The sequence below is a fragment of the Squalius cephalus genome (assembly GCF_949319135.1).
Source record: "Squalius cephalus genome assembly, chromosome: 1".
NCBI classification, from domain to species: Eukaryota; Metazoa; Chordata; class Actinopteri; order Cypriniformes; family Leuciscidae; genus Squalius; species Squalius cephalus.
In genome coordinates this window covers 28,135,803-28,155,567 of record NC_137122.1, presented here as the reverse complement: position 1 = coordinate 28,155,567, position 19,765 = coordinate 28,135,803, and the positions used below count along the sequence as shown (strand labels likewise).

General features: G+C 36.8%; 4 protein-coding genes across 7 annotated transcripts in view; 3 read left to right on the top strand and 1 right to left on the bottom strand.

The window, feature by feature from the left end:
* Positions 1 to 4,813, top strand: part of farsa (phenylalanyl-tRNA synthetase subunit alpha) — a 10,960-nt gene extending 6,147 nt beyond the window's left edge. The window contains exons 5-13 of the mRNA XM_079885855.1: positions 27 to 119; positions 299 to 427; positions 1,670 to 1,785; positions 1,887 to 1,971; positions 2,551 to 2,650; positions 2,805 to 2,973; positions 3,108 to 3,185; positions 4,081 to 4,195; positions 4,284 to 4,813. Coding sequence (XP_079741981.1) covers positions 27 to 119; positions 299 to 427; positions 1,670 to 1,785; positions 1,887 to 1,971; positions 2,551 to 2,650; positions 2,805 to 2,973; positions 3,108 to 3,185; positions 4,081 to 4,195; positions 4,284 to 4,389 — 991 coding nt within the window. The 3' untranslated portion in view covers positions 4,390 to 4,813. The remainder of the gene's footprint in view (positions 1 to 26; positions 120 to 298; positions 428 to 1,669; positions 1,786 to 1,886; positions 1,972 to 2,550; positions 2,651 to 2,804; positions 2,974 to 3,107; positions 3,186 to 4,080; positions 4,196 to 4,283) is intronic.
* Positions 1 to 19,765, top strand: part of LOC307158264 (choline transporter-like protein 2) — a 119,223-nt gene that overhangs the window by 35,858 nt on the left and 63,600 nt on the right. The gene's annotated exons all lie outside the window — the stretch shown is intronic.
* LOC307158384 (uncharacterized protein) lies at positions 7,822 to 11,601 on the bottom strand. The gene is made up of 3 exons (XM_079870910.1): positions 11,337 to 11,601; positions 10,828 to 11,210; positions 7,822 to 9,732 (listed from the first exon to the last, which is right to left on the bottom strand). The coding sequence occupies exons 2-3, from the start codon at positions 11,057 to 11,059 to the stop codon at positions 9,455 to 9,457; spliced, it is 510 nt and encodes a 169-aa protein (XP_079727036.1). The 5' UTR covers positions 11,060 to 11,210; positions 11,337 to 11,601; the 3' UTR covers positions 7,822 to 9,454.
* Positions 11,503 to 19,765, top strand: part of syce2 (synaptonemal complex central element protein 2) — a 16,137-nt gene continuing 7,874 nt past the window's right edge. The window contains exons 1-4 of one of the 4 annotated variants that reach the window (XM_079870869.1): positions 11,503 to 11,622; positions 17,746 to 17,829; positions 17,909 to 17,985; positions 18,082 to 18,289. In XM_079870869.1, coding sequence (XP_079726995.1) covers positions 17,749 to 17,829; positions 17,909 to 17,985; positions 18,082 to 18,289 — 366 coding nt within the window. In that variant the 5' untranslated portion in view covers positions 11,503 to 11,622; positions 17,746 to 17,748. Of the gene's footprint in view, positions 11,623 to 12,529; positions 12,648 to 17,236; positions 17,389 to 17,745; positions 17,830 to 17,908; positions 17,986 to 18,081; positions 18,290 to 19,765 lie in introns of those variants that run through there. The other 3 variants (XM_079870868.1, XM_079870867.1, XM_079870866.1) reach the window with 3 other exon arrangements.

The window sequence follows — 19,765 nt, the reverse complement described above, 5'->3', positions numbered from 1 at the left end:
CCATTATAAATTCTGAATGATTTTAGGACGGTTAAGTCTTACTGGATCACTAAAGGCAGCAGCTTCAGTACCACCATCACCAAACAAGAGACAGAACTGACTCCAGAGATGATCGCCAGGTGAGACCAATCGCATTCTTGAAGGAAAATAGGCTGAAAAACACTGTCAGATGCAGTTCTGACCCACTTCTTGTGACTTGTGCTGGGTTTTTAATATTAAAGAGCAGCACACTCATTTGGGTTTCAAGGACACTTCATAAAAATGAAGATTTTGTCTTTGGTTGACTTGTGTCTTTCAGTGGCAGCTGGAAGGAGAAGAAGTTTAAGCCGTATAATTTTGAGGCGATGGGTGTTGCTCCAGACTGCGGTCACCTGCACCCCCTCATGAAGGTCCGGACACAGTTCAGGCAGATCTTCCTGGAGATGGGGTCAGTCCTTCATGCTTACAAAACACTCTTCTACCTCAGATGAGAAACCTAGCAGATTTATTTGTTTGGTCACCATGTTATGGACAAAAGGATTTCACTCATTTATTTTAAGTTGTGTGTTGTTTAGCAGACGCTTTTATCCACAGAGGCTTACAAAAGCAGTTTGTCAAAGAGACAAGAATATTCGTAATATAAAACAGCAGGTGTTTAGACAATTAGATTAGGAAACAAGCTAGAGGATTTTTGTGTGTGTGAGTGTGTGTCAGTGCTTTGTCAGTGCTTTGTCAGTGTTTTAGTGGAGCAATGGTAGTACCATGTTTTTTTTTTTAAAGTGTGTTGCAGTATCATGTAAATACCATTTGTTAGAGTTTCTGTGGGTCTTAAAAATATCTTTAAAAAGTCTTAATTCACCCTTACACAAAATAAAGGGATAGTTCACCCAAAAATGAAAACTTTGACATCATTTACTCACCCTCAAGTTGTTCCAAACCTGTATGAGTTTTTTTCTTCTGCTGAACACAAACAGAGATATTTTGAAGAATGTCTGGTTACCAACAGTTGATGGACCATTAGCTTACATAGTATTTTTTCCTACTATGGAAGTCAATGGGTGCCGTCAAATGTTTGGTTACCAACATTCTTCAAAATATCTCCGTTTGTGTTCAGCAGAAGAAAAAAACTCATACAGGTTTGGAACAACTTGAGGGTGAGTAAATGATGTCAAAGTTTTCATTTTTGGGTGAACTATCCCTTTATGGCTTTAAAAAAGGCCTTAGAAAGTCTTAAATCCATAATGTCATTCATTAAATGTTAAATGTCCTGTTTTCCAATACAAATACCTAAACATCTTTGAATCAAGATATGTTTACTTCAGATGCATATGCAAACTGAAGTAAAACTTTGAGGTGTTGCTAATACGGCTCATTGTATTTCTCCCTTAACATTAACATTTAGAGAAAATATTGACATTGTGTTCCCTTCAATTTATTTCTTAAAATTCAATTTATTCTCCTTAAGTCTTAAATTTACCTTCATAAAACATGCAGAAACCCTGATTTGTACAATAATATTGTGCTAATTCAGTACTATGGTGTGTTTATCAACACAAGTACAATGGTATTACTGTTATTTGAAACTTAATAGTTAAATGTAGCTACCAATTGTGCCTTCATACAAAACTTTTTACTCCATACCAGTGTTTTTGATCTTAGATCATTAATCTACAAGCATATTCCCCTACAGATTCACAGAAATGCCCACCAATAACTTCATCGAGAGCTCCTTCTGGAACTTCGATTCTCTGTTCCAGCCCCAGCAGCACCCAGCGAGAGACCAACACGACACCTTCTTCATCTCTGGTGAGAGAAGTCCTCCTCTGTGCTGTCCTCGACCTGCACGAGTTTAGACCGCTTGCTGTCAAAGCATGTTTTTCTGGTCTCTAATTGTTTGTATTTCTCAGACCCAGCGCTGGCTCACGAGTTTCCTCAGGAATATCTGGAGAGAGTGAAGAAGGTTCATTCTGAAGGAGGTTATGGATCACAGGGGTAAGACGAGTGCCATTCATTGATTTCCAATGTCGTTTATTTACACAACCATTCAAATGTTTGGGATCAGTACTATTAAAAAAAAAATTTTTTGATACTTTTATTCATTGTGGAAACATGAAACTGATCAAAAGCGACAGTAAAGACTTTCAAATTTATATATTTATATTTCAAATAGATGCTGTTCTTTTGAACTTTCTAATAATCAAAGAATACCTTGAAAATGTATCATGGTTTTCAAAAAAATATTTAGCAGCACAACTGTTTTCAACATTGATAATAATCAGGAATGTTTCTTGAGCATCAAATCATCATATTAGAATGATTTCTGAAGGATCATGTGACACTGATGTAATGATGCTGAAAATACAGCTTTGATCACAGGAATAAATTACAGTTTCAGATATTTCAATAGTAAAATATTAATAATTTTTCACAATATTACTGTTTTCTGTGAATTTTCAAAATGATCAATTATATCAGAAAATACTTATTTCAAAAAACATTGAAAATCTTACCGACCCTAAACGTTTGTGCATTTGTAGATTTGTAATTTTAACTTCTCAAATCAATTTTAAGATACAAGTATGACTGGAAGATTGAAGAAGCTCAGAAGAACCTCCTGCGAACGCACACCACGGCAGTCAGCGCTCGGATGCTGTATAAACTCGCGCAGCAGGTGAACACACACACACACACACACACACACACACGGCCTCACTCACTGCCTTTTACTTCAGATCTCACTCGTCCACATTTACATTTACATTGAGTCATTTAGCAGATGCTTCTGTCCAAAGTAACTTACAAGTGGTCTCTGTCATTTTTTCCAGGAGAAGTTCACACCAGTGAAGTACTTCTCCATCGATAGAGTTTTCCGTAACGAAACTCTGGACGCCACTCACCTGGCGGAGTTTCACCAGATCGAAGGCGTGGTGGCCGACTACGGCCTTACCCTGGGGAACCTCATGGGCATCCTGCACCAGTTCTTTACCAAACTAGGTACTGCACTCCTTGCTTTTTACAAATAATTCTTTTTTATGTGTATAATTAGTATGATTAGCCATTTACAGTGAAGGAGGATTCCTGAATATTCCAAAGATTTGTGATCATGATTTTGAAATATTTTACTCCAGGTATCACGAAATTGCGTTTCAAGCCTGCGTACAACCCCTACACTGAGCCAAGTATGGAGGTCTTCAGCTATCATGAAGGTAAAACTCTCCATATGAAGTGGTATGTGACTGTTTATGTGTGCTATATGCTACGTTTATATTGCTAAAGGTACAATTATTAAGTCTTTCATAGCCTGCTGTTTAGTAAGTGTAGAATAACTGAAATCAGGTGTAGAATGTATAATAATAGATGAAGTATGAAAATATGAAATGATAGAACATTGAATTATTTCAAATGAAATCGTAATGCAATAATTCACTATTTTCATTTAAGTATTTTGGAAGCTAAACTATATGATTGAGTAATAAAATAGCATTGATATTGTAGTTGGCATGAAACAGAAATTCCAATTGTCTTTTCTTCACCTTTTTTTTTGCTTTGGTAGACTGTAAGGCTCTTTGAATAACAATAATTTGCAATAATAAGTCGTGAAACTCGGTCTACAAAAATGTCTTCATACAGCAGTTATGGGCAATCAGTCACCGCTCTGGAACATTTGTCAGCCAATCAGAATCAAGATTTCAACAGCTGCATGGCAAAGAGTACAGCTGTCGGATCCCGGACATCATAACTCATTTTTTAAATAATCATTCCTTGTTGAAAAAACGACATTACCCATGATTCGGCAAAGAAAACTCCACCTATCAGAGAACTGCGATAAGAGTACAAAATACTTAAATATTTGTATATACATGCTTATTTTGCAATAAACTTAAAATATATTGTTGTTTATATAAATTATCAATATAAATACTGTGTATATTAATATATGTGTGTATTCTTATGATTCAGCTCGCAGCTTCAATAGGAAAAACACTTCTGGAACTAAGGCAATGAAAAGTGGGCGGACTCTGTTGCCCTCTATAGGCGGAAAGCGAACTGTCTGACCCAGTTCAGCATCACAAACCCTTTGTCTCTCTGAATCTCTCTTAGGTCTGAAGAAGTGGGTGGAGGTGGGTAATTCTGGGGTCTTCCGGCCTGAGATGCTGCTGCCCATGGGTTTGCCCGAGGGGGTGTCAGTCATTGCCTGGGGTCTGTCCTTGGAGAGGTGCGTCAACATGCACATATAAAATTGCATCGTTTGCATATAAAACCTCAAAGTAAAAAAAAAAATCTTTTTTTTCACCCACCTTCAGGCCCACCATGATCAAGTACGGAATCAACAACATCCGAGAGCTTGTGGGCCACAAAGTGAACCTACAGATGGTGTACGACAGCCCTATATGTCGACTGGACTCTTAAATGACGTGCACTCAGCATTTGGATTCATTTGTGCTCTCATGACTCATCTGCATAGTTATCGTCCATTTAAGCCATAACACACACCCTGAACTATATTTTGCTGCTCGGGCATTAGTTATGAGGACCGTGTTGAACAGGCTGACGTCAAAACGGAGGAAAAGATTCACGTCTTTGCATGAGGAGCGTCACATTGACCTTGTTACAGTGTCGCCGCCTGATATAGAGATCCCTACTGTCCTCCACTTGAATCATATAGATATATATATAATCTCTTGATTTATTGTCTTTTCCACGACCCGTTTTTTAATGACAGCTCTGTAAAAAAACAGCCACCCAGTTTGTTCTCACAACCCAGAATGCAATGAAAACTATTGACGTCCTCATACTGTTGCGATGTTAAATTAAAAATGTTTCAAATCTCCAATATGACTTCATTAATGGTTGTTTATTCTGAAAGCACAATTCATTTCAGTGTATGAAATGAAACTGGGGTCTTTGTGCTGTATTTTTCATGGCTGCAGCATCAGATCCCAGTACACCGTTGTTCATCTTTATGGTGCGTGTACGTTTGTAAATGCCGAGCTCAAGAGGTCTGGATAAGGGTCTTGGGTCATTTGTGTAAATCCAGTGAAGAGGTTTAAGCTTTCTCCGTGCAGATTAATCTCCCTGTTGGTTAAACGGAAGAATCCGTTTGATCCCAGTGTTTCTATGTTTGACCACAGGGTGTAACAGAGTTTTAAACAGAATTGCAAAAATGCACGTAATGTTTAATGTGTAGCTATGAGAAGGGAACCAATGAGATTTCACTGTGTTGTGTGGGCGGGGCTAACCAATGCAGTGCAACACGTGGTCCTAAACCTTTTTGAGGCCCCACATTGTCCAACATTATCGATGACTCGAATCGATGATCAGCTCGAACTTTTTTTTTAACTGTGATATGTGATATTAGTGTTCCTAATTTTGTTTTGGAGGTTTCCTATTATATATTTACATGCATCTAAGATCAAAAAACACTTTATTTTCTCATAATATACAATGCAGAAAAACTGTGTCTGAAACAGTTTTATAATAATTGAATCTCTCTAAACCCCTCCTTTCTAAGAATCTACTCTGCTCTGATTGGTCAGATGGCCCAGTATGTTGTGATTGGTCTACTCTGCTCTGATTGGTCAGATTGCCCAGTATGTTGTGATTGCTCTGCTCTGATTGGTCAGACGGCCCAGTCTGTTGTGATTGGTCTACTCTGCTCTGATTGATCAGATGGTCCAGTCTGTTGTGATTGGTCTGCTCTGCTCTGATTGGTCAGATGGCCCAGTTTGTTGTGATTGGTCTGCTCTGCTCTGATTGGTCAGATGGCCCAGTCTGTTGTGATTGGTCTGCTCTGCTCTGATTGGTCAGATTGCCCAGTATGTTGTGATTGCTCTGCTCTGATTGGTCAGACGGCCCAGTCTGTTGTGATTGGTCTACTCTCCTCTTATTGGTTAGATGACCCAGTCTGTTGTGATTGGTCCACTCTCCTCTTATTGGTCAGATGACCCAGTCTGTTGTGATTGGTTTACTCTGCTCTGATTGGTCAGATGACCCAGTCTGTTGTGATTGGTCCACTCTCCTCTTATTGGTCAGATGACCCAGTCTGTTGTGATTGGTCTACTCTGCTCTGATTGGTCAGATGACCCAGTCTGTTGTGATTGGTCCACTCTCCTCTTATTGGTCAGATGACCCAGTCTGTTGTGATTGGTCTACTCTGCTCTGATTGGTCAGATGGCCCAGTCTGATTGGTACTATGCTTATAGTCCGTGTCAGAAACAAAACGCGTATTAGCATATCTGAATTTCAGCTCTGGATCTTCCTCAGTACTTGATACACAGTGATCTGCATGAACGATGGCATCGGTTTTACCGTATCAATTCCAGCCCGAGTCATCATCCTTTTGAAGTGCATCAAAGTGGATTCGCAGCGCAGAAAACAGCGTCTTCTTGACATGTCAACAACACGAACAAAATTCTTCCAGTCTCAGCTACAACTACAGTGTTTGAGGGTCAAAGTAGGCATTCACGGGGAGCCAATGAAGACCATGGGTGAGCATTATGCAAATCTGTTACACTTTGTAATATCTGAAAAAAACATAATAGTGCCAATTTACCACTATTCATTTTGTGATTCCAGAACTTGCGAGAAAAGTATGTACTATGTTATGTTTAATATAATTAATTGAAATATTTTATTTAGATATATTTATTTTAATTAATTTAATTTAATTTGACTCATTTAAACATATAACTTTGTAAGTTTCCAGAGGCCCCCAGGTTGAGAACCACTAGAGTCAAATTTAAATTGATGTTTCTGCTAAACGTCTCTTTTTCTCTTCTTTGGATGTTCTGTGCCTTTTCTAAGTGATATTTCCTGGCAGCATTGATTCGGTTTTAGTTGATAATGATGTAAACGTTAAGCTGTATGTTTTATCTCTAGGGTACACTTGTTCCTTGTAGCCAAGTTCCATGAACAAACTAAATAAGATTAGTGGCACTAATTCCAACAAAACAGAGTTTCAACAAAACTCATGGTTGGAAATCAAGCTGCTTCCGTAATCTTTTCATGTCTCTGCATCTACCACTTGTGTGCTACACAAAAATTACATAAACACACACGACTGTTCAAAAGCTCAGGATTTATTTGAAACAAGTATTTTGTAAAGCTATAAAAAAAAATTGCTCAGTTTAATGCGTCCTTTTTAACGTTTAAACTTATTTCAAATGAAAAAAATTCTTACTGACACCAAACTTTTGAATGGTATTTAAATGTTCTTTATGAACTGCACTTTAAGATTTGATTTGCAGGCTTTGAATTAGCGTCCGACAGGCCTCTTAAACCATGGAAACATGGCTTCCGTAATCTCTTCATTTCCCAGCATCTCTTGTAGTTGGCACACATAATATTATGTACAAGTGGAGAGGATGTTGGCTGAGGATGAGTTGGTTGTTAAGACGGGATGAAGCTTTGAATCTCAGAGGAAAGCCGTTTGTGCAGAACTCTTTTACCACAGAAAAACTATTTAGATGATTTGAACACAATTCAGATTCGAGAGGGCAGTCAGCAGCGTATGGTAAATCTGTTGGCCCGCCGATTGCCCTTTGGGGGAGGAGAGGTTGAGGGAATCCTCTATGACACTGAAGGATTACATCTTGTTTACTTGCTTAAATGTTATGACATCTTAAGTGCCCAGGTCAAGATAATCCCATATCGTTTGGAAATAACCTGTCTGAGAACAGCCCTATGTTAGCCGCTGCTCCATTTACTACCTGTGTGGATCAGTTCAACATCAGACTGTAGTATTTTCACTTTTGTAGTGTTTGTTTTTCTCACTATTATTTATGTAGACACTATACAATGAAATATACATTGTTATGGAAATTACTTTCCCAAGAACACCTCAAGGGTTAGCACAGTTCTTTTATTTACAGCATTTGTAACTGTTCATAACAGTATTAGTTCAATTCTTGTCAACCAACCTTGACTGTAAAAGGCTTGCAAAAAAAGTCAATACACTTAACAAAAATGCCATTGTAAGCATACAGTATGGTGGTGTTCACACAAGCACGTACTTATGTTGGAAAAACTAGTCGGAGCGCTACAGAATGGGCCGAACTGAACATGAGATGGCATTCGCAACCCGTTTTACAATCGTAATGTGACACATTGTGCAAGTGAAATGGGATATTTGGGGTGAGAATATCTTTACAATAATGCAAGATTGCAAATACATATAATTCCTGTAGCTCAAACCGTAGAGTATTGTGCTAGCAACAACATGGTCATGGGTTTGATTCCAAGAGAATTAATGAAGTTCTAAAAGAGATAAGGTTTTTATATTTTGATGATAAAGTCAAACATTATTATTTGCTGTGAAATATCATGCCCTGATTAGTGACACAATTAGACGAGGAACATATTAAATTGTCAATTTATTTACATTTTTATTAGTTTCTAACTAGTTTAAAAAACAGGATGTTCATGACCCGAGATTCTGAAAAGACAGCAAGACTGAAAAACAAACAATCATGATGACCAATATTTAAGAAAGCGCAGAAACAATGAATGTTAAAGGATGTGTCCCGTGTGAACAACCCCATGTGGTCTTCAAAATTCAAACTAACAAAAACAAAAATTCATAGATTCTAGTGCGTCTATAAAATGGTGAATCCAATGATTCAATGTCAGCTTGACATCTAGATCCACTGTTCACATTCAGATGAATCAAAGATTCTCGATCATCCAACGAGCTTCTTGACCCTTTCAAGGGCATTTGCTGTTGCTTTAGGCCTCTGTCCAAATAATGTTCCCTTTTTATCCTTCGCCCTGCTCATCTCTGATTTCCAAGAGACTGTATCCCGTAAAGAGACGCTCCTTTGAGACCATACGACACTGAAGGGGATTTTTGGGTTTATTTGTGCTGGCATGAAAAGTCTAGACTTGAGTCGTTATGTCATTAATACCAACTGAGAATATAATGCTGAGTAATTCTGAGCTCAAGTCCTGGTGCTTTTTTTTTTTTTTGTTTTGTTTTTTTTGTTTAAATAATCCTTCTTTTGGGGATGAGTTGAAATGACGTTCAACAGTGCTCATAACAGAGCTTCCGTAAATCGTCTTACACAACAGGAAAAAGTAATATAACTCAAGCAATCCATCCATTTGTATTTCCAAATGACTTTTCGGGGTCCAAAAACTCCAATGAAGTTGATCCTGAAGCTCAAGCATGTTTCTAGCGATGCCAAGGTTATGGGTTTGATTCCCAGGGAAAGCACAGACTGGTAAAGCGTGTCGCTTAAATGCACTGGAAGTCGCTTTGGATAAAAGCGTTGACGATAAAAGCATGATTGTAAATGTTATCGGATTCATAATATCATGTCGGTTTTGAAAAGTCGTAAACCAGAGAACATGCACAAAGTCTTTTTTGGTGTACAACACTTGTCCTTCAATGTTTCTGTTTTCTTTGGTCTTGACCCATCATACTGTCAAATAAATCATATGAAGCAGCCATGCTTCACCTTCTCACCTTCCGTCTTTCTCAGATGTCCCGTGGGATAGTAGGACTGTTGGGCATTGACAAGCTGTTGTTGGAGCTGGATGTGGGGAAGAACGAGGGGATGTAGGGGATGGCGGACAGCAGCAGAGGGCTCATCTGAGGACTGTCGTCCGATGGTAAGGGGATCACCACATCATCCTGGTCCCACACGTGGAAGGCGTTGGCATGGGAGAGAGACAGGGCCTGAGGCAGACGGGTGGGTCTGATACTCGATATGTCGTCTTTTTCTGCATCATCTTCGTTTGGGCCAAGCACACAGTCTACCATGAGAGACAAGAAAATGAAAGTGATGAGAACAATTATTTGGTAAAACTTTACAATAAGGATCCATTATTTTATTAACATTAGTTTGCACATTATTTAAAAGGAACTTAGATTAATAAATACTGTAGACGCATTGTTCATTGTTAGTTCCTTTACTGATACATTTTTCAATCAAAGTTGTATCTGTTAACGTTAGTTATTGCACTGCAAACTAACATGAATAAACGATGACCAACTGCATTTTTATTAACAAACACTGTTAACAAAATGTTACCAAATATTTTATGGTATAAAACTTTCAGCAGGAGGGTAAATATTCTACTTTAGTTGAAATATGGGTATTGTGTTACTCTAAAAGGCAAACATATCCCACCAAAATCATACTTGAGTGAAAGTTTCTATTTGAAAGTAACAGTAAAGTAAAATACAGAAACAACTGTCAAGTGGAATAGAGATTTTCTTAAGTAATTTGGATGCACAATTTCTACAAAGCAACCTATTTATTCATATTTTTCTCTGTCCTGATCAAGAGGATACTGAAACCAATATACTGAATTAATTAGCCTAATTTAATTGACTTAAATACAAGTTATGTTCAATTAATGGGTGATTTTATTAAACTCAGTAAGACGATCTTATAATGTATTCTTTACATTTTACACTTTAAGCACCTAGTTCCAGAACACTGGGATTTATGTGAGGGCATAAAATCCTCGCTACAAAAACACGGTATTGATCCCTGTACAGTATAGAGGTGATAGAGGGTAAAACCATGGTACTTTAACGGTAATTTAAAATACTCAAAAGAATCCTAAAGCATTGCTATTGTACAAAATAGGCTACATTACTACATGCACCCCATAACTATGATGGTACTTTTTGTTATCTTATTACAGAGGATTTTCTTCTCAAGCGAATAATACAGAAAATACAGTGTTGTTGGAGTAACTTGAGATTAAGTCTTTCACAATGACAATGACTTTTGTGTTGACAGTCTGAATCATTAAGTATAAGACTACTAAAGGGCAAGGATTAAGGGTTAAGGTTTAAGCAGCTACGGTTTAACCACAAGGTCATAAATCATACCTTACCTACTACATCATTAGCGAGGTCTTTGATTAGATGTCCCACTATGGCATAGGCGACTGCAACAATCACCAGCGCGGCCATTAACAGGTACAAAACCCCCTTTGGTAAGGGAATAAGGTCCCGGTGCACTGGCTTGTAGTCTTTGAACATCGGGTCCTCGCTTGAAAAGGAGTATTGAAAAGAATGCCCAGTCTTATCCGTTACGTTCAAACTTGACACGTTGAAAGAATTCATTACCAGCCTTTCTTTCGGCAAATAATCCCTCCAAAAATAGAGATTATGTAGCCTATATTTGATGTATCTTTCACGAACTGGCCGCCGATGAATGGTGCTTTGATTTCCGATAAAAAAATAAAATAAAAAAAGCTTTTCGCTATACAATAATCTGGAAAAGTGAAATAATTTTGAGTTAAGATTTTGGAAAGAGAATGCATACTATAACTCATCTGTTTATTTAAACTTCAGTATCCAAAACAGTTTAATAATTTAATAGCTTATTAAATGTCCTCACCCTCAATGTTGAAGTTGAATTTCTATCATTTCAGGGTTCAATTAGTTTGATATTTCCTTCATTCTCCATTGCGTTTGCATCTTCGTTTCTGAGGGTTTCACAGTCTAAATAGACAAGTCCCAAGTCCTAAGATTCAGATAGGCGTGCTGCGCATGCGCGTCTGAGCGCTGTCCGCGGTGCTAAAGGCTCCGCGCGCGACTCTCGGTTGACGCCAACGTTATCAATCATCCCGGAGAACATTTCCAAAACCACCCACTTTCCACCCGCTTTGGATCATTGGATAGAGGTAGATAAACTCTTTCACCCCGCCTCCAAGAGGTTGATAATGCCGCCACTGCTCACGTCCCAAGTCCTTTAATTCGCTTACTTAAGTTGGGGATTCCGCGAACATGGTGATCCCTCTGAAAAGACCTGTTTTCCCAATTAACTTACTCGCGTTAAGTCCAGTTTATCAGACTAATCTTGGGCTTTGTTTGGGCGAAAATAAATCATAGTGCGTGACATTAGCCAATCCAACATGTAGGCTAGTAACGTTAACGTTAGTCAGAGAGCCATTTATAATTCAATTTAAAATGATTAAGATAACGCTTTTGACAAAGCATATTGTTTCAAAACAGCAACCAAATCATCTAAATAATCCAAATAGTTTTTTGGCGACATTTTAAAAGCAAAACAGTTTAGTATTTGTTATTGGGTATGAAAATCTATATTAAAAAGTGATAAATAGTGCTTGTGCGTTGCTTTGTTTATTATTCGTCAGATACTGATCCCAACGGTAAGGTCTCTGTTGCTACGGTTACCACTTCACGCGACTTTTGTTCACGAGCGTTTGGCGCAGTTGTATTATACGCACTCTGACTTGCTAAAGTTTTGTTTTTGGAAAACATTCTCATCGTTACTGGTAGTAAAGACACAGTAGAGTAGCCTACCGTAAGACACAGACCACTTTTTATAAACATAAACTGGAATTAAAAAATGGAAAGATCGCACCCTGTATGTCTTTGAATGGTATTCGATATACAGTAGAGTAAACCATTCTTTATGCATAATAGGATCATTACAAACGTATTATTTTATATAAAAAAAAAATGTATTGACCGTCATTTTTTCCTTATATTTTTATTGCACTGGCCGCCAAAGAAGTCCCAAGTCCTAAGATTCAGATAGGCGTGCTGCGCATGCGCGTCTGAACGCTGTCCGCGGTGCTAAAGGCTCCGCGCGCGACTCTCGGTTGACGCCAACGTTATCAATCATCCCGGAGAACATTTCCAAAACCGCCCACTTTCACCCGCTTTGGATCATTGGATAGAGGTAGATAAACTCTTTCACCCCGCCTCCAAGAGGTTGATAATGCCGCCACTGCTCACGTCCCAAGTCCTTTAACTCGCTTAATAAAGTTGGGGATTCCGCGAACATGGTGATCCCTCTGAAAAGACCTGTTTTCCCAATAACTCGCGTTAAATCCAGTTTATCAGACTAATCTTGGCTTTGTTAGGCTACTTTGTAAGTGACTGAACATGGCCAGATAATGAACGGTACAAAAAAAATCCCATAGACTTACATCGAAAGATTAAACACCCTAACAACAATAATATAAACTGCGTACAGACACCACTTTGTAGCCTATACTTAATCATGTGTGGATCAAAGAAAATTGCAAAAAGACATTTTTTTTTTAAAGATGAAAACTTGTAATGCATGTTTACAGGAATAATTTAAAGCAAACAAAATATAGACTTTTTTTCATTCACTTAAAGGGACAGTTCACCCCAAAATTTACAAATCTTTTCTTGTACAATCATTACCCCTGTTGTTCCAAACCTGTATGAGTTTCTTTCTTCTGTTGAACACAAAAGAACATATTTTGAAGATTGTCGGTAACCAAAGAGTTGATGGACCCCATAGAAATCCAGAAATTCTCTTTGGTTGTAAAAAAAAAAAAAAAAAAACAGCAGACAGCTGGACATGGACATTTTTTTTGAAAGTAATCCTTATTTTTACAATCCCCCCTAAAATTGTTTGTTAATTTCGCTTGATATTCAACATTAAAGCAGCGCTTTAAAGACTCTTATTTAAGTGTGACTAATAAAAAAGAAAGTATGTTAAATGTTCTGTCAGGATATTTATTGTCAAATTAATTTTAAGCTACAGCTCAGCAGTATTCCTCTTACATAACCATTTGAGCTTGGGCAGGATTTGTTGATTTCATAATGTTCCTCTTCAAAATCAGCATGGCTTGACAGAGGACTATGAGCTGCCCGTGTTAGTTGTCCTGTTGCCTTTATCTGCTCAGAGCATTTTCCTGATGGATTCCTATTTAGGCCTATAAGCAAAGGGGTCAGAGGGCACCAGGAACTGTGTGTCCTATAGTCTCAACCAATCTAGCCCTCTATGCTTGACCCTTGCAATAAGAATCATGAGAATAATTGTGCAAGAGTGCTCATAAGAGGAGAACAAAGAGAAAGCCACTGCTATCATTTAAAAAAAAAAAAAACATTCTGGTAAATATACAAAGAGTTAAACAGTAAAGAAGGGGTACGATGTTGCATGGAACTAATGCCATATCAGGAAATTATTTAGAAAATCTCAGAGACAATAATATGATACAGCCCTCATGTCAACTAAATATGTTATTGCATACATACATTGGACTTATTGTATATGATGATTGATGTGTGTGTGGTTCTTTTTGAGACCGGAGCGAGTCATCACAGATTTTATTCTGTTTTATAGGTTTATTTTTTAATTTAGGTTTATTTACAACTACATGTATAGGCTCCCATATGTTCAAAAGCTTTAGATCTGTAGATTTGATTAAATGTTTTAAAAAGAAATCTCTTCTGCTCACCAAGTCTGCACATATTTGGTCAAAAATACAGCAAAAACAGTAATATTGTGAAACATTATTACAATTTAAATGAGCTGTTTTCTATTGTAATATATTGTAAAGTGTAACTTATTCCTGTGATCAAAATTTTCAGTATCATTACTCCAGTTTTCAGTGTCACATGATCCTTCAGAAATCATTCTGATGTGATGATTTCAAGAAACATTTCTTATTATATCAATGATGAAAACAGTACAGTTGTTTTTCAGGATAATTTGATGAATATAAAGTTCAAAAGAACAGCATTTATCTGACACAGAAAGCTTTTTTAACGTAATAAATGTTTTACTGTCACTTTTGATCAATTTAATGCGTCATTGCCACATAAAAGTATTAATTGAAAAAAAAAACATAAAAAAAAAAATGTCTTTCAAAAAAAAAAAAAAAAAAAGAATCGTACTAACCCCAAACTTTTGAACGGTAGTTTATAATGTTACAAAAAGCTTTCTATTTCAGATAAATGCTGAGAAAAAAAGAAGAAGAAATGTTTCTTGATCATCAAATCATCATATTAGAATGATTTCTGAAGGATCATGTGACACTGAAGACTGGAGTAATGATGCTGAAAATACAGCTTTGATCACAGGAATAAATTACATTTTCAATAGATTACAATAGAAAACATCTCATTTAAATTGTAATAATGTTTCAGAATATTACAGTTTTTGCTGTATTTTGGATCAAATAAATGCAGCCAAGACTTCTTTTAAAAACATTAAAAACTGAACTCAAACTGTATGGGAAAATTGTGAACAGAATCTGAGCAGTCATGATATTTAGTGCAAAACACAGATGAATATGATCTTTCTGCAATAATGTGTCAGCACATGGGTTTATATCAGATATATTGTCTCTCTAAACGGATTGACATCATGCTTTCACGACATCCTGTTCTCTTTTCTGTATCCCTCACTGTTTTCTATTTTCAGATGAGCTTTTAAATGAAATCTGGCACCTGGTTTGACTTTGACATTTGTGTGTGTGTGTGTGTGTGTGTCTGTTAGAAGTCAGTGTCCTGGAAAGTTTTGCATTATGTGATTGTGCAATTTTATACAAATCCAAGGGTCATTTAATATCTCAAAAACAACCAAAATACAATAGGGGAAATAGGTACTCTAAAAATACTGGGTTGTTTCAACCCATGTTTGGGTCAAATATGGACAAACCCAACCATTGGGTTGAAAAAATGCAATTTAAAATTTTAAAATATCGGTTGGGTTTGTCCATATTTGACCCAAACATGCATTTTATTTGTGTGTGACATATTAAGTTGTTCACATGGAAAAAACTTTTAGCCTTTAACTAGAATCTTCAGAACAACAGTATTTTAATTAACTAACATTAACAAAGGTTAATTAATGCTGTTAATGCATTATGCAACAATTAATGCATTATTATTGTTCAACATGATTTGAACAATAGGCTTTTTTCTTTAAAAAAAAAAAAAAAAAATCATTGTGCAAATGTAGATCCTTTGCTCCCGGTTGTCCCAGCTGGCTCAGCGACAGGGATTATCTGTGTCCTCTGACACTCATTCATCTCATTATTATAGTCCATTATGTTCTGAGCCAGTGAATGTATCTCCATTTACGGATTAATGCTTGCTCCTCAGACGCTGACCTGAGACAGTAGTGCAAATCACGAGGTTAGGTCTCCCTATATATATAAAACTCACTATGTTGTTGGAAACTGAAGTAAGACTTAGGCTAACTCTCATATTCTCCTCATTTACATTGTCTTTGAGATCTGTACATTGTCTGTATAAAAAAATATACATTTTTAAAATACAAATGATATATATATTTTTGGTTTACTTCTCAAATTATACGTTTATGCTGTGTTTTGGGGGATGTGTGTTTTAATTACTCAACTACACCATTACCTACATGCATATGAAATATTACATTTTTATGAAAATAAATACTTCAATGATGATATTGATCTGGTGTTAGGGACAGAATCCTACCGTCTGCTGGTAGAGAATTTTTTTAGGAATTGCAGCTATAGAAAAACAAATGTAATGTGTGTCCAGCAGAGGCCCATAGACATCAGTTCCATTTTCTGGAAGAGGCCAAATGCTCTGTGCCTAACTTTAGTGGTATTAAAAAAAGAAAGAAAAAAGATTATATATATATATATATATATATATATATATATATATATATATATATATATATATATAGGCTGTATAAAATGTAAATATATGTAAAAATGCCACACAAGTTGCCACTAAAAGTCAAGACTTAGTCTGATTGTGTGTGTGTGTGTTGTTCCACATTGCATTTGTGGTGTAGTACCAGGCCTTAATTTCTGTGTAATTTTTTTTTTTAGATTTATGTGGGATTTATTGATTTTGTTGATTTTTTTTTTTTTTTTAATTGTAACTTTTTATTTTATTTTATTTTTTTACATACCTTCAGAACAACCGAATCACATGTTTTGTGCGTTTAGACAGATAATGTAACAAAAGTCACAAAATTTCATGACACTAAGATAAAGGAAACAATGTTTTTTAATGGGCGAAACAACAAATGGGGTCCCCAAAGACAATAGGGTTAAGGGAACTTGCTTGATCACAACACAAATGGTTTATTGTGCGCATATACCAGTCTGTGTGTATTTTTGGATATGTAGACTACTGTATGGTAGTCATTCAGCAGGGTTATTATTGTTAACTAAAACAAACTAGAAACGAATATTAGAAATTCTGCCTTGGCAATTACATGAAATGTTAAATTGAATCACTAAAACTATTAACATTATAAATTAGTAAAAACCAAACCAAAAATAAATGAAACCTAAAAAGCAACAATATTTTCTTTTTATCAAAAACTACTAATAAAATGACAAAAGCACATAACGAAATGACTACAAATCAAACTAAAATTAACATGAAAAATATACAAATAAAAGCTAATTCAAAATATTAATAAAACCAATGTGTGTGTGTGTGTTTTTTACTTGTTAAAAAACGTAAGTAAGGTTGTCGTTTTCCATTGAATCACACACGGCGCGCGTGCAGGTCACGTGCATGATTGCGCGTTGTGGATTTGTAAACAACTTCGATAAAACAAGCAAAACTACCTCTCATTTGTTACTTTGTTACTTTTTGACGGTTAAAAAACCCCTAGAGACACATAATTCGACGGTGACACATTAAAGTGTGTAAGTCTAAGTTATTCAGACGTGTTAAGAAACGAGCTAGTTACAACATGATAATTTAACATGCTAATTCAAACGCGAAGTTTAAAAAAAGTTCGTTTGACCTCATTTTTAGTGGTGAAATTATGGATTATTTACGTACCATATGAATTACTTTTACAATAGAAGAATCATGTTATTCTTTGACGCTTTTGGAGTATAATACCATGTGGTTTATATTAAAAGTAAGTTATATAACCGCAATATGGTACGACAGTACGTGTTTGTATGAGGACGCAGGTTAATTGTAAACGTGTATTCATTATATACTGTATTATGTTAATGTGTACATAATTATGTGTTATATATTATGTTTTTCAGATCATGGCTCAGCATTTTTTTGGAAATTCAGGCTCCATGACATTGCAGTCAACACCCAAATTAAGTCATCATGTCTCAGCAAAGGTAGGCTACATCTGACATATGTGGTCAAATGTCTGATAATATTCTAATATAATTACTGAAGTGAATCTTTTCTGTGCAGGTGCCAGATGATGGTTTTAATTCAACAGGTGAAACTTTATCATTTGTTACCCTAAATGACAGCTCTGAGCAGCAAAGGTGAGCGCCAGTAATAGAAAACATATTCTTTTATAATACTCATGGTATTGTTGATTATATTTACAGTAACTTGACCTATTTCTCACCCTGTGACAGTGAGGACTCCGGTATCGGTGTTTCAAATACCTCAATTAGAAGTTCACCCATCAACAGTACAATGGAAGATGTTGGCGTTTTATCTCCCACAAATTCAGGGATAGATGAGATTGGAAAGAAAGCACAGGACCTTATTGAGAGAATCAATGAGAGAAGGGCCATGGACCAACATGTGATGAACAGCTTTGAGGAAAAGCTCATTAAAAAGGTACTCATCATTACAACAGACATAAGCTGCGTCCGAAATCGCATAATTCCCTACTATATAGTAGACGAAAAACAGTATGTGACAAATGCAATATGTCCAAATTCACAGTACTGGTAAAAGAGTAGACAAAAAAGTACCTGGATGACCTTCTACTTCCAGCGAGATTCTGGTGTGCATATGATACTATAAAGAATATACTTTTTTAGCAGCCCTGAAGTAATTACTCAAATTCAAAATAAGTTCCTTCTCAAGAGAGAATGCGATTTTTGGACGCAGTGACTCTCACATAACCAGACCTTCAGACTGACTCCACCGCAGTTGCCATTGGCCAAGGACAGCCCAAGAGGCCGTCTGACTGACATTTAAAGCAACCAATCACAGCTTGTTTTGTTCAGCGTCATGTTTATGGGCTTGAAAATGTAGTCGATATCGCTAGAATAACAGGCCGGCATTCAAGTCATTCATTCATTCAAGAACATTGTGCAAATTTACTGCAACAATGGTGCATCAAGGCAAGGCAAGGCAAGGCAAGTTTATTTATATAGCACATTTCATACACAATGGTAATTCAAAGTGCTTTACATAGAAGTAATTAAAATAATCAAAAGAAATAACAACAGTTTAGAATAAAATAAATGGTAAATGGACTGCATTTATATAGCGCTTTCACAGACCCAATGGCCACCAAAGCGCTTTACAATATTGCCTCACATTCACCCATTCACTCACTCATTCATACACCGACGGCGGTGTCAGCCATGCAAGGCGATCCAGCTCGTCGGGAGCAGCTGGGGTTAGGTGTCTTGCTCAAGGACACCTCGACACTTGGTCAGGTGGAACCGGGGATTGAACCACCAACCTTCCGGGTTGTAGACAATCTACATGAACCACTGAGCAAAAATACATTGCAAACAGTCGGACGTACAGTGGCACTGTGCTCATTCATTAAATGCACAGCTAACTGAGCTAAACAGATGTGTTTTGAGTCTGGATTTGAATGTGACTACTGTAGGAGAACATCTGATCTCTTCTGGAAGCTGGTTCGGAAAGCAGACTCGCCATGCTTAGAGTGAACCCTTGGTATTTCTAGCTGATGTGATCATACTGATCTGAGTGATCTGTTGGGTTTATATTCAGTGAGCATATCTGCAATGTATTGAGGTCCTAGGCCATTGAGTGATTTATATACCAGTAATAATACTTTAAAAATCAATCCTAAATGTAACTGGGAGCCAGTGTAAAGACCCGAGGACTGGTGTGATATGTTCATATTTTCTGGTTCTGCTCAGAATCCTGGCGGCAGCGTTCTGTATGAGCTGCAACTGTCTTATGGTCTTTTTGGGAAGGCCAGTGAGGAGTCCATTACAATAATCCACCCTGCTGGTGATGAAAGCATGCACAAGTTTCTCTAAGTCTTGACTGGAAACAAAGCATCTAATTATTGGAATATTTTTGAGATGGTAGTATGCTGATTTA

Coding starts and splice junctions, on each gene's coding strand:
- LOC307158384 (XM_079870910.1), bottom strand. CDS start 11,059: ATGAATTCTTTCAACGTGTCAAGTTTGAACGTAACGGATAAGACTGGG. Junction 9,733..10,827: donor CCTCGCTAATGATGTAGTAG/GTAAGGTATGAT, acceptor CTCTCATGGTAG/ACTGTGTGCTTGGCCCAAAC.